A 16,645-nucleotide genomic window follows, 5' to 3' on the forward strand; every position below is an offset into this window, starting at 1 on the left:
ACCATTGATTATCTATTATAACTTCACTTTATTCAGCATATTTATTGCTTAGCTGGTTTTCCTCTCTCAAGACTTCTGTTCCTTTTCTTTTTTTTTTGGCCGTGATAACAGATGACCCAGCATTCGTTACACAGGAAAGGATTTAGCCAGTTGTTATGTTGCCCTTTGTCTTTTGAATCTCATGCATCCGAGGCGCATGCCCCACCTGTGCTTTCTCAGGAAAAAGAAGCTCTCAGGTAAAAAAAAAAAAAGAAAAAAGCATATATCAGTAAGAAATGCATCTTCAAATAAGTTAAGGAGGAAGTGTGACGTAGAGCTTGAACAGCCTGAATGGGATGAAGTCCTCACACCTCTGCTGTTCGGTCACCTGCAGGCACACAGTTGTGGTTCATTTTCCCCCGCCTGGGCCTGCTGAGTTCAGCAGATTGGTGTGAATTGGCTGAAGTTTATACTGGAGGAACCACAGGGCTATGTAGTTATCGGTACAGAGAGAGAGAGAAATTGAGAGGAGACAGTAAACTTCAAGTCAACGTCAAGTAGTATCATTTTAAAATGCTGTGGGAGTAGTATCTGACATGTCCCCTCACACCAGAGAAGAAGATACGTTCAATTCAAAAGATGTTCCTCAGTGTTCACATGTTTCTTGCTGACAGTCAGAGAGATTCAAGAAAAAGAACATAGTATGTCAAAATATTCTTTACCATGAAAATAAAAAATATTTAAGCCTCTTTTTCTTAACTCTAATAATCAAGTAGACTAGAGCAGGTCAGGCCACCGCAGGATGCCACGATAAATATAAAGGGTTCACATGATGATTTAAAGGCATGCGAGTGAAAACATTTATTTATGTTCGTGTTTAATTTTTCTTTATAATATTTGTGTGTGTTCAGTTCTGTATGTCCTCCATAATCATCCATTCAAAGCTGTAAGAATTCTTCAAAACACATTAGAGAAGCTGGAATCAGCAAATGTTTGGCTATTTTGCTTGAAAAAAAATCACTTCAGCAATTGATCAATTGTGAAACTAACCTATTAAATTTCTGTCCACTAACTGATAATTAAATCCGACTACTCGATCTAGCTGCACTTTGGTGCAGACCATAACCTCTGATGAAGGCACGAGTAGACACTGCTTAAGGGTTCACAATCCAAAACTTTTGGGAAACAATGCACTAATGCAACAGCATACTGTATTAAAAAAAGATTTTTTTCAGCAAAAACACACTTTGCGTCTGTGCTTGAATAAACAAATGGCTGTGAGGCACAGTGACCTGTGCCTTGACCGTGTAGAGAATTGACTGCTTTTTTTAACTCTCATAGCATGATTAATGGCTTTGGAAGCAAATGTAATTGTGAGGCAAATACCACAGATCTGTGGCCTAATGTGCAGAGCAATGTTGCTCTGTACTAAATGTGCAATCAAGACATCAATCAAGAATTCTAATCAATTATTTAAAGGACTGGCACAGCATTGCAAGTCGTTCAGAGCGACATTATTTTAGGCTCTCCTTTGCAAACATTCTGAAGGAGAGGTTAGTGTTTGCAGTTGTTCGAGTGTGCGTGTGTGTGTGTGTGTGTGTATATGTGTATGTGTATGTGTGTGTTTGTGTGTGAGTGAGTGATTGTGTATGTGTGTTACAATCAATACCTCAGACAAGTTGATAGTCTTTCAGACTCATTACTTCTGAATGAATTTTCCCCCTTTCAGCCCTTCCCCACGCTCTCTCTCACTCCATTTCTTAACTCACAAACACACACACAAACAGAGCACCACCTCTCTGATTTAATTTCCATTTAACTTGTGCTTAATGAGTGTACATTGTATTTTATCCTGTCTCAATCACAGGTGACAGTCGGATAAAAGAGGTGCTCTTTGTGATAGGCTCCTCACCTCAGTGAGAGTTACTCGGCTGGGGCTGGAGCCAAAGCTCTGTCCTGTGTGTGTGAATGAGCCCCAGCAAAGCGACCAGACACCTTTCCTCTGTGCCAGTCACTCTGCCTGATGTCTTTGTCCACTCTGTCCTGTCTGGCCATTCTGTTTCAATGGGAGGGGGCCACTGCATGCAGCCAGTGTCATGTACAGCATGCCATCGCTTCCATCTCAGGCCACTATTGATCTGTCTCATGATCTAATCCCCTGGCTCTGCGCTGCTGTCGGGCGCACTTCGATCTTCCCTCAGTGTGTTACCACTGCAGCCGCTGGCCTGTTGATGTCTTTATGAACCTGTCCACAGCACACGCCACCCTGCATTTCCTCCACAAACAATGTTCCTAACACAGTGTGTGTGTGTGTGTGTGTGTGTGTGTGTGTGTGTGTGTGTGTGTGTGTGTGTGTGTGTGTGTGTGTGTGAGTGATGGTTTGTGTGCAGACACATATGTGTGCATGACCAACCCTTGGGATATTGCCCATTCAATTCGAACCAGCCGTGACCCTGGGAGAGTGTGAGGTGATTTTCATCCTTGGCTTGCTCCACCACTGAAGCAGCCTCACTTCCTCATAAATACTTCAGGTCCTCTGCGTTCAAGGTTTAAAGTGATTTCCCTAAAATTAAGTTTCTGAGCTTGGAGTAATCCATCACTGCCATTTACTCTGCTTCCAGACAGGGTTTTTCTTTACAGGTTTATTAAATTAATACCTTTTCTGCCTGGCTTATAGGAGAGGTCTGAGTGAATTATGATTCCACACAGTACCAGTTAAATCATGATTTTCAATCCTGAAGGTAAGTGAGGTGTCTCTTGGATTGTGTGCCACAAATTCTGCCTTTTTAACTAATGGTCCACAAATGTCCAGTGACTGTGTGTTAGGCGTATCATTAGGTAAATTTTTCTTTTCCTTGGCTCTCCTCCACTGGCAGATGGGGTTTGACATTGTTCCTTGGGAACAGATTGGTGCTGGGGAAAGTCTCTATGGTATCTGCTAATGATACCATTACCCTCCACCACCTCTTTGTCACCCCAGGTGTTGAGCTCCTAATCTGTTGGCATTGGCTGGTACAGAGGGTTGCTGCAGAGGGCTGAGTGCACCAGTTAGCCTCTGGGAGAGCATTGACACAGCATGGCAGAGCTCCAGCCTCTCTGCTGACCTTGGTGAAGGATGGTGAGGATGTGTAGCTGTGCTACACCGGAGGTTCAGCTACTCCTGCAAAATGACACCACTTAGATGGATCACCTCCATCTTTTTCACTTCAGAGGATAACTCCACTTTATTACACTTTAGGTATTATTTTTTATAGTTTTGGCCATGATTCCGATTGGTTATGGTATTCAAAACAGGGATCACTTCAGGGCAGCCCAATTGGCCATGAAACAGGAGACCATTAGACAACTCATAAACAAGCCAGCTTTTTTGAAGCACCAGAAGTAAGCATGCCAAAAATGTTAATGCTAACCCCTCATTGCACAAGAACAGCAGGTCACAGTTGCACCAGAAAGTCAGTCAGTAAACTTTGATGGATTATAATAATTGACAGTTTGAATAATAATTTTACCATTCACCTTTCTTTTCTCAGGTGAAACAATTTGTCAATCAATCAATTGACAAAATAATCATCAGCAACTATTTTGATTATTAATTTTTGAAGCAAAAATACCAAACATCCTCTAGTTCCAGTTTCTCAAACAAGAGGATTAGCTGCTTTTCTTTTATAGTGAACTCAGTATCTTTGGGTTTTGGACTGCGGCTTGGACAAAACATCTCAACACCTCAAGTTGTGGTACAGAAAATAATATTTTTCTGAATTTTTTGACCATTAATGTTTGAGAAAATAATCATTGGTTGCAGCCTTAATTCCAGATAGGTTTAGCTAACTGTGGGTTTGTTAAAACATATATGACCTTCTGACTGCTCATGTTGCATTCCCCATTGGACTTCTTTAAAGCAATATTGCCACATTCATAAATTTGAGCAATTAACTTTCTAGGAACGGTGCTATCGTTACCATGATGGCCAAACTCAGACAAATAAAATTCAAGTTATAAAAAGCCGGAATTAATCTTTAACTCAATCAGGATCTTCTTCTGTTCTTTCCTTCTCATTCTTTCTTCTCCAACTCTCCCCCCTTCCTCTCTGGCTCTCTCTCCAGTTCACTTTTGGATGAGTCCCAATGCCTTTGAACCGGCTGCACCCCGCTTCCTCTCTCTGTGTTTGCCGCCTTCATTCTGAGCTGAGGCAAGAGGGAGAGTAGAATAAATTGCATCCTCCCTTGTCCTCTGACAGATATTGCCTGTAGCTTTCCTCCTATGGGGGACAGGTGACAACGGATCGCTGCTATTTTCTGCTAAGGAACATTCTGCCTTTCTCAGTGTTGCATCTGAGAAAGGACAGCACCTAGCCGCCACGCCACCCCCCACCCCCACCACACACACACACACACACACACACACACACACACACACTCACCATGCTCACACACGCACCTCTCTTTTTTATCATCTGGTTTTCTAAGAGTACATCTGAGTAGTGTGTGTGGAATGCAAAGCTGTGACAGGAAGGGGAAGCCCTGTGTGCCTCCTGGAGATTTGTCATTATTTATTGACCATAAATCCTCAGGAGTCTCAGTCAGTCACAGTCTCTGATTGGAGGACTTTGAAGCAAAGAGTAGGAATGGATTTAAGGCAGGTCTGACACTCGCATCCTCAGGCTCAATGCTCCTGGACAAGGAACAAGCACACCGGGACACTCCAAACTGATGGAAAATATATTGCAATGTGGAGGGATATGTATAAGCTGTAGCTGCTAAACCACTAGTAGGAATGACAGCGCGTATAACGCACCAGTTCTAGGAATAAGAATTATGAATGATCCAGATTTATCTCTCATCCCTTCACTCTGATGTTCTCTCAGCAGGTACAAACACTGTCATGGAAAAATCAGATGAAGGCATTGTCATTCAGTTAAGCAATGATCTTTTTGGCTGTGTGAGACTGAATCCTCCAGATGGTGCACATGCAACCCCACGGTCATGCTGGGAGAGCTATACCATGCAGCCAGCCAACTAGCTAGTCACTTATCCAGAGGTAGTGAGTTAATTACCAGCCAGGTTGTTAGCACGTCAGTCACCCAGTTTGGCAAACAGTCAGCCAGTCAGCAAGCCACAGTTCCACCCCGAGACCCGTCGTGTCACCCAGTGAGGCAGCAGGGAGGAGAATTAAGCATGCAAGATTGTAATCTCTCAGGAACCACACTTTACTGATTTTGAGGCTATACTTGTGTAATACAGAGAGTACAGAACAGCTACCACCTCCTCTGTGGATGCTCTGATATTTCAGGCATTAAATATATTAGTGCTACATACTGTATACAAGCATGTTCTGAGATGCTGAGATGAATATGGATTATAACAGATGTCATGTAATCTGTTTCCAAAAATAGGCACAAACAACGTAATGGCTGTTGTAGTAGGTAGAGTAGGCCTACACTGCCAGATGATGGTTTAACAGGAGGGCTCTAATAAGAAGAGGACAGTCGCAGAAATGAGGAGATAAGGCAAAAGGGGCAAATGACACCCTGGATTCATGCATAGAATTAACTCATGCTAATATATTATCTCATCGCCAGCATAATTTATGCAATTATGCTTTGCATTGAATTTAAGTGTCAATTAATTTCCGCATTCACGCTCCTGCAGTTGTATGATTTGTATGCAGAATAGTGCCCTCTGCTGAAAATCATTTAGGAGAACGTTGACTGAAAACCGAGCCAAGTCAAGGTTGAATACACCTCACGATTTGTGTATCCTGACGTTTCTTGTGTTTTATTGATTTGACCTCGCAGGCCGGCTGTCAGATCTGCTCTCTGTTACCAGTATTACATTTTAAAATAACACCACAACAAGACACACCATTTATCTTTGTACCCACAGCTCTTCTAACCGCCTCCCTTTCTACGTCTCTCACCCCCTCTCCCCATCCCCCCGCTCAGGTCGAACTGGCTGAAGCCGTGCTGTGGAAGAAGGGCAGCGCTGTGGCAAGTCTGTCTGCTGTCGGCGGGCTTCAACTGTTTCCTGGTGGCCTGCGTCATCCTGGTGGTGCTGCTGCTGACGCTGGAGCTGCTCATAGACATCAAGCTGTTGCAGTGTGAGTACTAGCAACAATGTGACGTCTGCTGAGATTATCAATATGATATGGTTGTGGTTTTTTTGGCTAAAATATTGGTGAGGTGGTTTGTTATGCTCATTGTTTACAGTCTTGGCCGGCAGTAGTGTTCTTATAGGGGGAGAAAAGTGGACTGCTCAGCACAATGGTTTACAAATTGTTGCACAAAGGCACTGGGCCAATGTATCGACTCAAATAAAGACCTCACACAAAGTAGACCTTAATTAGCACAAAAGCTAAGCTGCAAGGAAGATCACGCACTCATAAAGGTTACAGTAGAGTAAATGGCAGACATATATAGAAACTTTTTCTCAACAGTGTTACAAGAATTGGTTGTGGAAAAAGTTGGTGGGTAAAGGTGCACCTTTAATTAAGGACAGGCACCATTTCCCATGATGCTGTAAATGAGCAACAACAAGGACAGTATTTGTGGGTGAAAGAAGATAAATCAATGTGCAACAGGTATGTAATCATGTGCAGAAGAATGTAAACACTAGCTGCTAACATGGTCTTATACATCTACTGTATAATGAGTCTGTGTCACCAATGATCTATTCTGGGACCTTAGGCGCTGATCAATCATGGCCAGGGGAATATAACCCTCCTCTTACTATTCCACAGTTAACAGTTGTGACCCATGTCACCCCAGTATCGCCTTCGTCCTAATCATCTGGCCGGGTGGATCGGCCTCATCAATCATAAGCAGAGGGTCAGGGGTTGTGACCTGTTTGAGGTCAGAGAGCTGCCTGGAGAACACATATAGTACCTTTACTGTTCCTCTGGAGCTGACAGGCTGAAAGACGAGAGGCGCGTAAGTGAGACGAATGCGTGAAGGGAGATCAGCAGACAAAGAAATCAGGCAAAACAGAGTCGGCTGGTGGATGAGTGTGGGGTTTGACTGGAGGAAGATCAATGGACTGATAGACAGATCACTGAAAATGGCAAACAAAGACAGATGGGGGGTGGAGGGTGGCATAGGGGTGTGAAGAGAAATTCCTCACATGACAGCTGAGTGCTGTTTGTCCACAAATAGCCTGATGAGTAGACAGGAAGATACAGACACATGCATGTACAGTATGTGGTGACTTCATATCTACCACGTCATGCCTCTGTCTGTGCGTTTATGTAGGTGTGTGTACATGGATGCGTCTATATTTAAACCACTTTACTGCACCTTGTCAATGTTCAGCAGTAGGTAACAGCTGTTTGAAACAAGCAAAAAACAAACATACAACAAATAAAAAACCCCACTAGTTATTCTGTTTTATCCCTACAGTTAATAATGCATTCCAGTTTGCCAGCATCATCCACTGGATCAGCCTGGCCATCCTCTCCGTGTTCTTCACCGAGGTGAGTCTCTGTCGACCCCCCGCTCAACACAAAAACAGTCTCACTTACAGCTGATGCAGCGGCCCTTCAATTAATGCTATGTCGTGCAGTATGTGGGGCCAGTGAAGTACACCGACACATTCTCATTATAATCCTAACAGCACTGAAATGCCCCATGCCCTCTGTCGCCGCATGATTAGATTCTGATTAGCGGAGGTGAACTTGTGTACAGCTGCGTTGATGGTGGACCTAATGGAAAGATTAAAAATCATACAACAAAGATATACGTCAGTATTTTGAGACTTACGTAACTGCTGCTGTTAAAGCTGACGCGCTTGGTCCCTCTCGGGTTATTCGATTGATCCGCAGCACAAACACTTTAAAATGCACATGGAGCTTTTCTGTGCGACTAGTTTTAAATAATTTCACGGCCTCAGGTGTGCCGTATCGATTACCATTCTCTTTACAGCCAGCTGCATTTGTCTTAGTTCCCTACACTTGATCACTTGATAACTTTTTTTTTCTTTTTTTTTTTTATGATGCTGGAGTTTTCCTTATCAATATAAGCAAACCCTTAGTGCCACGTTGAAGCAGTGGAAACAGCAGGGAGGCTGGTTTCTGCTCCAGTGCAACCTTGACTATCTGAAATGAAGATGGGGGGGGGGGGGGGGGGGGGGGGGGGGTTAGGGGATGGTAGAGGAGGAACAGAGAGAAAGAGAGGGAGAGTTGTTTGCCCTCTACAGCCCCTGCTGTGTCAGCAGAAGGAGCTAAATGTGGTGTCTCTAATTGTTTTGATGAAATCCTATCGTGCGGCCTTGTGATGTGTATGAATATGATGTCATTGATGAATTACCAAGGGAGGGACGAAAGGAATCTGAATTGCAACTGCAAATGCTATTAACTACCCAACATGCTCCATCATCCAGTCTGTCTCAGTTTAGCTGTCCTTGTTTTTCTTCCATCTTACCCTGTGTGTAACCTGCTCTCTGGCTCCATCTCTGTCCCCCTGTCTGTCTCAGACGGTGTTCAGGATCGTGGTGTTGGGGATATGGGATTACATAGAGAACAAAGTAGAGGTAAGCTCCCATGGGTCCCATTAGTCCTGACTCGGGGCCCCTTTCACTGCAGTGTCATTCCCTCAATGTCATACCTCAATATGGATACTGTGGAAACTACAGACACAACAGTGTGTGTGTGTGTGTGTGTGTGTGTGTGTGTGTGTGTGTGTGTGTGTGTGTGTGTGTGTATTTTATCAGGTGTTTGATGGAGCTGTCATCGTCCTCTCTCTGGCCCCCATGGTGGCCTCCACAGTGGCCAACGGCCCCAGCAGCCCCTGGGACGCTATCGGTCTCATCATCACACTGCGCATCTGGAGGGTCAAGAGGATCATTGATGGTGAGGCTGGGAGGGGCTGGGGGCTGCTGTCCCCTGAGTCCTGTCCTTTACTGTCAGGTAAAGGACAGGACACAGGAGACAGACGGATACTGCAGTGTGCTCTCTGCGGTGTTGGTTACATTCAATCTTGAGGTTGTTTGCTCAGTTATTGTTTCCTCCTTTTTTTTAAAATAATTTTTCACCAGAAATGATGGTAGCACATCATTTGTTGTAATGGACCTGTGGTTTCAATGCTCACACAATAGCTGCTACATGAAAAAGGATTTTATCATATAGGTGCATACTGAGCATTACATTTATTGGGAAGAATGCTTTTCTTTAACAATGTTGCTCCCCCTGGTGGTTTCTGAATATAATACAGTACATGTTCAAAGGGATGATTGGTTAGTGTGAGCTATCACCTCCAGCACTAGCTCCTCAAAAGATGTTATGTTAACACATTAAAACACAATCCAATACAACTACACCACAAACAAACATGAGCACCTTTTCTGACACAACCTCAACAAAAAGTTCAACATGACTGAAGTCTCACAGAGGTGCCGTTGTTTTCAGGATCATAGCGATGTCACTTTGTCCACCTTGTGTACAGCATGTTGGTTGCAGATCCTGAGCCAGTAAGTGTGGACAATATGCAAGTTTTTATTTCAACAAAACTGTGGCTAACAGCGTATGAAAGATCCACTTTTGGATCTTTAGGAGGAATTTATTAATCAATGTAGTATTTAGTTTAAATTAAGCTGGTCTTTTGAAGGAAAACTCACTATCCTTTACCCTGTTGTTCTAGCCTATGTGCTGCAAGTGAAGGTGGAGATGGAGCTGGAGATCCAGCAGTATGAGAAGGCAAAGGCGTTGAGGGAGGAACAGCTTGACCGTCTCACTCAGATCTGCCAGGAACAGGCCGTATGTCCTCTCATCCGTCTCATATCTCCTACGTACTTACAGTCCACACATTATTTATTTTTTCTCTATTCGACCAGCAGAGGGCAGCAAAACACTATACAAGGAAAGAATAAAATAAAATCTCTTCTCAAAAAGGCATAAAAGATGTCTACAAAATTCATCTAATATTATCACTAGATTTTTTCAACAGTCTTGGGGATATCAGATAACCAGTACTGTGCATTATCTCAAAGCAATCTATTCACCTTTACACAATTTAATAATCTAGTGTAGCTTCAAGTGCATCCACTAAGTGCTCAGAAATGTCTACTGTATGTCTGAGAGTCATATTGCAACTATTAGAGAGACTGGAATGTGCAGTTTGGCATATGCACACTGTACTGTGTATGTAAAGGTTAGCTATGATGCAAGCAATACAGCCAACTCCTGAAACCACAGGCATGAAATGCAAATAAAATGTTTGGACATAGTTGGATGGCATATTAGCAAAGAACATACAGTATGTAGATAGTGTCCTAAAAATGCCTGTGTGTATTTACACTGAATTTCTTAACGGAGAATAACAGTTTTATCCAATTCTCCCATTTAGTGGGGAAGGTAGGCAAAACAATTGTGCATTTTATGACTAAAACATGAAATTTTCAGAATATAATCTACATACCCCAAAGTTATATTTCAGACATAGATGCAATTTGTATCTGACCTCTGGTGACCTTGGGAAGTCATTTTTTCCAGTTTTTGCCCCATTTCTCCATTATTATCGTTCATACATTTGCCAAAACTGCAGACAGATGCGTATTTGCTGCTGTGGCCATGTATCATAATTTTGCTTAGAGCACAGATTTTGCAGGGGGACTGCAACCCCACCATTTCCAGGTTTTAAGGTAGCTATAGCTTATGAAAAACACTGACAACTTCTGCTGTGTGTTCTATAGAATTACATGACTAGCTAGCACATTAGCAAACATTCTCATCAGAAGCTAGCATGCTAGTTTGGTCTGGACCACACTCATTACTCCAGGGGGCTCTGCCCTGTCCCAGAGGTCACATCTGGAATGGCTCAACATCTGAAAAAAAACTTAATAGTTTATAGTAACACTGGAGAAAGTTTCATGCTTTAGTGATAAAATGCACAATAACCTCCATATACAAGCTTATAAACAACATCATAGTATAGTAGGTAATAAAAAACATCATAATATAGTACGGCTTAAAGAAAAGTCTTATTATAGTAAAACATAAAAACGCCACACTATAGTAGGTCATAAAACATGATGGTATAGTAAGTCATAAAAACGCCATAGTATAGTAAGGCATAAAACGTCAAAAAACGTCATTGTATATTAATCCATTGAAATTCAAAAAACGTCATAGTATAATAAGGAAAAACAACGTCAAAAAACGTCATTGTATATTAATGCATTAAAATGGAAAAAAACATCATGGTATAGTAAGGCATAAAAGGTCATAGTATAATAAGGAAAAGAAACGTCGAAAAACGTCATTGTATATTAATGCATTAAAATTCAAAAAACCTCATAGTATAGTAAGGCTTAAAAAAATTTCATATTATAGTAAGTCATAAAAACGCCATAGTATAGTAAGGCATAAAAATGACAAAAAACGTCATTGTATATTAATGCATTAAAATGGTAAAAAAAAACCTCATAGTATAGTATGGCATAAAAGGTCGTAGTATAATAAGTTAAAAAAACATCAAAAAACGTCATTGTATATTAATGCATTAAAATTCAAAAAACGTCATAGTATAGTAAGGCATAAAAATGACAAAAAACGTCATTGTATATTAATGCATTAAAATTCAAAAAACCTCATAGTATAGTAAGGCGTAAAAGGTCATAGTATAATAAGGCAAAAAAACGTCATTGTACATTAATGCATTAAAATGGCAAAAAACCTCATAGTATAGTAAGACATAAAAGGTCATAGTATAGTAAGGCTTAAAAATGACAAAAAACGTCATTGTACATTAATGCATTAAAATGGCAAAAAACCTCATAGTATAGTGAGGCATAAAAGGTCATAGTATAGTAAGGCTTAAAAATGACAAAAAACGTCATTGTACATTAATGCATTAAAATGGCAAAAAACCTCATAGTATAGTGAGGCATGAAAGGTCATAGTATAGTAAGGCTTAAAAATGACAAAAAACGTCATTGTATATTAATGCATTAAAATGGCAAAAAACCTCATAGTATAGTAAGGCATAAAAGGTCATAGTATAATAAGGAAAAAAAACGTCAAAAAACATCATTGTATATTAATGCATTAAAATTCAAAAAACCTCATAGTATAGTAAGGCATAAAAGGTCGTAGTATAATAAGGCATAAAAACATCAAAAAACGTCATTGTATATTAATGCATTAAAATGGCAAAAAACCTCATAGTATAGTAAGGCATAAAAGGTCATAGTATAGTAAGGCTTAAAAAAATTTCATATTATAGTAAGTCATAAAAACATGATGGTATAGTAAGTCATAAAAACGCCATAGTATAGTAAGGCATAAAAATGACAAAAAACGTCATTGTATATTAATGCATTAAAATGGTAAAAAACCTCATAGTATAATAAGGCATAAAAGTTCGTAGTATAATAAGGCAAAAAAACATCAAAAAACGTCATTGTATATTAATGCATTAAAATTCAAAAAACGTCATAGTATAGTAAGGCATAAAAATGACAAAAAACGTCATTGTATATTAATGCATTAAAATTCAAAAAACCTCATAGTATAGTAAGGCATAAAAGGTTATAGTATAATAAGGCAAAAAAACGTCATTGTACATTAATGCATTAAAATGGCAAAAAACCTCATAGTATAGTAAGGCATAAAAGGTCATAGTATAATAAGGAAAAAAAATGTCAAAAAACATCATTGTATATTAATGCATTAAAATTCAAAAAACCTCATAGTATAGTAAGGCATAAAAGGTCGTAGTATAATAAGGCAAAAAAACATCAAAAAATGTCATTGTATATTAATGCATTAAAATTCAAAAAACATCATAGTATAGTAAGACTTAAAAAAATGTCATAGTATAGTAAGTAAAAAAAAAAGCCATAGTATAGTAAGGCATGAAAGGTCATAGTATAGTAAGGCTTAAAAATGACAAAAAATGTCATTGTATATTAATGCATTAAAATGGCAAAAAACCTCATAGTATAGTAAGGCATAAAAATGACAAAAAACGTCATTGTATATTAATGCATTAAAATGTCAGAAAACCTCATAGTATAGTAAGGCATAAAAGGTCACATTATAGTAAGGCTTAAAAAAATTTCATATTATAGTAAGTCATAAAAACATGATGGTATAGTAAGTCATAAAAACGCCATAGTATAGTAAGGCATAAAAATGACAAAAAACGTCATTGTACATTAATGCATTAAAATGGCAAAAAACCTCATAGTATAGTAAGGCATAAAAGGTCATAGTATAATAAGGCGAAAAAACATCAAAAAACGTCATTGTATATTAATGCATTAAAATTCAAAAAACGTCATAGTATAGTAAGGCATAAAAATGACAAAAAAACGTCATTGTATATTAATGCATTAAAATTCAAAAAACCTCATAGTATAGTAAGTCATAAAAGGTCGTAGTATAATAAGGCAAAAAAACATCAAAAAACGTCATTGTATATTAATGCATTCAAATTCAAAAAACCTCATAGTATAGTAAGGCTTAAAAAAATTTCATATTATAGTAAGTCATAAAAACATGATGGTATAGTAAGGCATAAAACGTCATAGTATAGTAAGGCATAAAAATGACAAAAAACGTCATTGTATATTAATGCATTAAAATGTCAGAAAACCTCATAGTATAGTAAGGCATAAAAGGTCACACTATAGTAAGGCTTAAAAAAATTTCATATTATAGTAAGTCATAAAAACATGATGGTATAGTAAGTCATAAAAACGCCATAGTATAGTAAGGCATAAAAATGACAAAAAACGTCATTGTACATTAATGCATTAAAATTCAAAAAACGTCATAGTATAGTAAGGCATAAAAATGACAAAAAACGTCATTGTATATTAATGCATTAAAATTCAAAAAACCTCATAGTATAGTATGGCATAAAAGGTCATAGTATAATAAGGCAAAAAAACGTCATTGTACATTAATGCATTAAAATGGCAAAAAACCTCATAGTATAGTAAGGCATGAAAGGTCATAGTATAGTAAGGCTTAAAAATGACAAAAAACGTCATTGTACATTAATGCATTAAAATGGCAAAAAACCTCATAGTATAGTAAGGCATGAAAGGTCATAGTATAGTAAGGCTTAAAAATGACAAAAAACGTCATTGTATATTAATGCATTAAAATGGCAAAAAACCTCATAGTATAGTAAGGCATAAAAGGTCGTAGTATAATAAGGGAAAAAAACATCAAAAAACGTCATTGTATATTAATGCATTAAAATTCAAAAAACCTCATAGTATAGTATGGCATAAAAGGTCATAGTATAATAAGGCAAAAAAACGTCATTGTATATTAATGCATTAAAATGGCAAAAAACCTCATAGTATAGTAAGGCATAAAAGGTCATAGTATAGTAAGGCTTAAAAAAATTTCATATTATAGTAAGTCATAAAAACATGATGGTATAGTAAGTCATAAAAACGCCATAGTATAGTAAGGCATAAAAATGACAAAAAACGTCATTGTACATTAATGCATTAAAATGGCAAAAAACCTCATAGTATAGTAAGTCATAAAAACATCCTAGTACAGTAAGGCATAAAAAACATCATAGTATAGTAAGGTATAAAAACTTTTATTCAATTCGATTCAATTCAATACCTTTATTGTCATTTCACATTGTACAACGAAATTACTTGTCTCCAGCGGTACATGAGGTAATATAGCCAATACAGTAAACATAACTACATACAGTGACAAAACTACAGTTGACACATTCCAATCGTATAGATAAATAAAAACAAACGAAACCACTTCAGGAAGAGCAGAGCCTGTATGCTGCGTCTGTATGTGCCGCCATCATTGCAGGTGTGTTGAGGGAGTATATAGTATATTAAGGCATAAAAACATAATACTATAGTAAGGCAAAAAATTTTATACTATAGTAAGGTATAAAAACATCAAAAAACGTCATAATATAGTCAGGCATAAAAAAACGTCATTCTGTAGTAAGGCATAAAAACAATTTTTAAAAAATCATAGTATAGTAAGGTATAAAAAAATCTGCTGCACTAATTCTTTCCCTCTCCTTCAAGTTTGAAATCAGGCAGCTGAGGGCCCACCTGGCCCAGCAGGACTTGGATCTGGTAGCAGAGCGTGAAGCAGCCATGCAGATCCACCATATGTGGGGTAAACAAAGCAGCACTTTCCAGGAGGTGGATGGACTGGCTCCCGGTGCCTCCGAGCATCACGGTCCAGCTAAAGCTAGAGAGCCCGGGGGGCCTGCAGGTAACCATCTGTAACACCCAACTCCTCTGAATTACAGGCTATCAAAGTCCTCTGTTCACTAGGGGGAATCAAGACTGTGCTTCTGACATTTAACCATATCTACGTTCACACAAGTGGAAGGTTGAATGTAGAGATGTTCAGTGCGGTGCTGGGCAAGTGATGGGCTAGATGTAAAAGAAGTTGACTCATGACTGGAGGGTTGCAGGTTTAAATTCTTTGGGCTGGTTGAATGAGAAATCCCTCCTTATCCTGTACAGCAACATTGAACTGTTAGAAATAACACAAAGGAACATAACAAATGTCGGACACATCTTTCAAAGAGTTTCCTGGTTACTGAAAGCAACTAAAAAAATTATAATTGGTAGAAAATATGACACCAAACAACACATCTGCATATAGTAATACATTGCTGCATTCTGTTGGAGAGTAGGACTGTGTGTTAATATTACACACCAGCACAGCTCTGGTGTCCTCTTCTCAAAAACATTCATCTCACAATCCACATCAAAATTCTGGTGCCACATCTAGATGGACTATAAACCTCTCACACAGTGACAGGTCATAACTTACAGGACTTAAAGCAACAAAGCGCTGTCAGGGCTCAAAACAGTGAGGCTTTTCCTTTATCAAAGCTATAAATCATAGTGTGACCTGCAATACATCTAAGCAACAGTGTTTCTAGTCAGACATCCTTTTAACTGAGCCTGCTTCTTATATACTCATGTGGTATTGATCATCTGGAGACGATCCCTGTCACTTTTTAGGCCAAACCATGAGTGGCCCCCTCCTTGGACATTTACAGATTAAACATGTGACACGCAAACATAAATTAATATAGGCCAGTTAACAGTTCTGTGAGACGCTTAGTAGCACTTATGAGAAACACTGATTTTGGATCTGTGAAACACATCCACACCAAGCGTTGCTTGTTCAGGTAATACCAAAACAATTTGTTGATTATCTATCTATTAGAGGATCAACCAAAACAAGCTAATTTTAATGAGAGTATAGTTGTTTGAGTAATTTCCCAATTTCACTTTCTCTCATATGAAGATTTGTTGTTTTTAAAATAATAATACCTTTGGGTTTTGGACTCTTGGTTGGACAAAATGAGCAACCTGAGGTCGTCACCTTGACCTCTAGAAACATGTAATGGGCATTTGTCACTATGTTTTATTAAATTTCATAAAAGTGTGTTAAAGTGTTTTCTATTATCTAACTATTGCCCTATTATCCAAGTAATTCAAAGTTACTCGTGTTGGACTGTAAAACTAGTTTGGTCTCTTAAATTCACACTGGACTCACTTTTATTTTTTCTCAGATGAAGTTCATAAAGGCCTTTTATTTTCATTTTTTTTATCCTTTTCAGATCACCATGGCCAAGATGACATGAACAACTACATCAGCCAGTACTACAGTGAGCCAAGCAGTGGTGAGCATCAACAAGATCCTGCTTCAGTCT

General features: G+C 38.9%; 1 protein-coding gene across 1 annotated transcript in view; it reads left to right on the plus strand.

Annotated features, from left to right (window-relative positions):
• Positions 1 to 16,645, plus strand: part of tmem266 (transmembrane protein 266) — a 36,353-nt gene that overhangs the window by 17,745 nt on the left and 1,963 nt on the right. Inside the window, exons 5-11 of the mRNA XM_023422510.2 lie at positions 5,921 to 6,075; positions 7,370 to 7,443; positions 8,442 to 8,498; positions 8,679 to 8,817; positions 9,605 to 9,720; positions 14,991 to 15,183; positions 16,553 to 16,615. Of these exons, the coding sequence (XP_023278278.1) occupies positions 5,921 to 6,075; positions 7,370 to 7,443; positions 8,442 to 8,498; positions 8,679 to 8,817; positions 9,605 to 9,720; positions 14,991 to 15,183; positions 16,553 to 16,615 (797 nt within the window). The remainder of the gene's footprint in view (positions 1 to 5,920; positions 6,076 to 7,369; positions 7,444 to 8,441; positions 8,499 to 8,678; positions 8,818 to 9,604; positions 9,721 to 14,990; positions 15,184 to 16,552; positions 16,616 to 16,645) is intronic.

Source organism: Seriola lalandi, unplaced genomic scaffold, assembly GCF_002814215.2.
Source record: "Seriola lalandi dorsalis isolate HSWRI2012SDOR001 ecotype SW California unplaced genomic scaffold, Sedor1 jcf7180002054682, whole genome shotgun sequence".
Taxonomy (NCBI): Eukaryota; Metazoa; Chordata; class Actinopteri; order Carangiformes; family Carangidae; genus Seriola; species Seriola lalandi.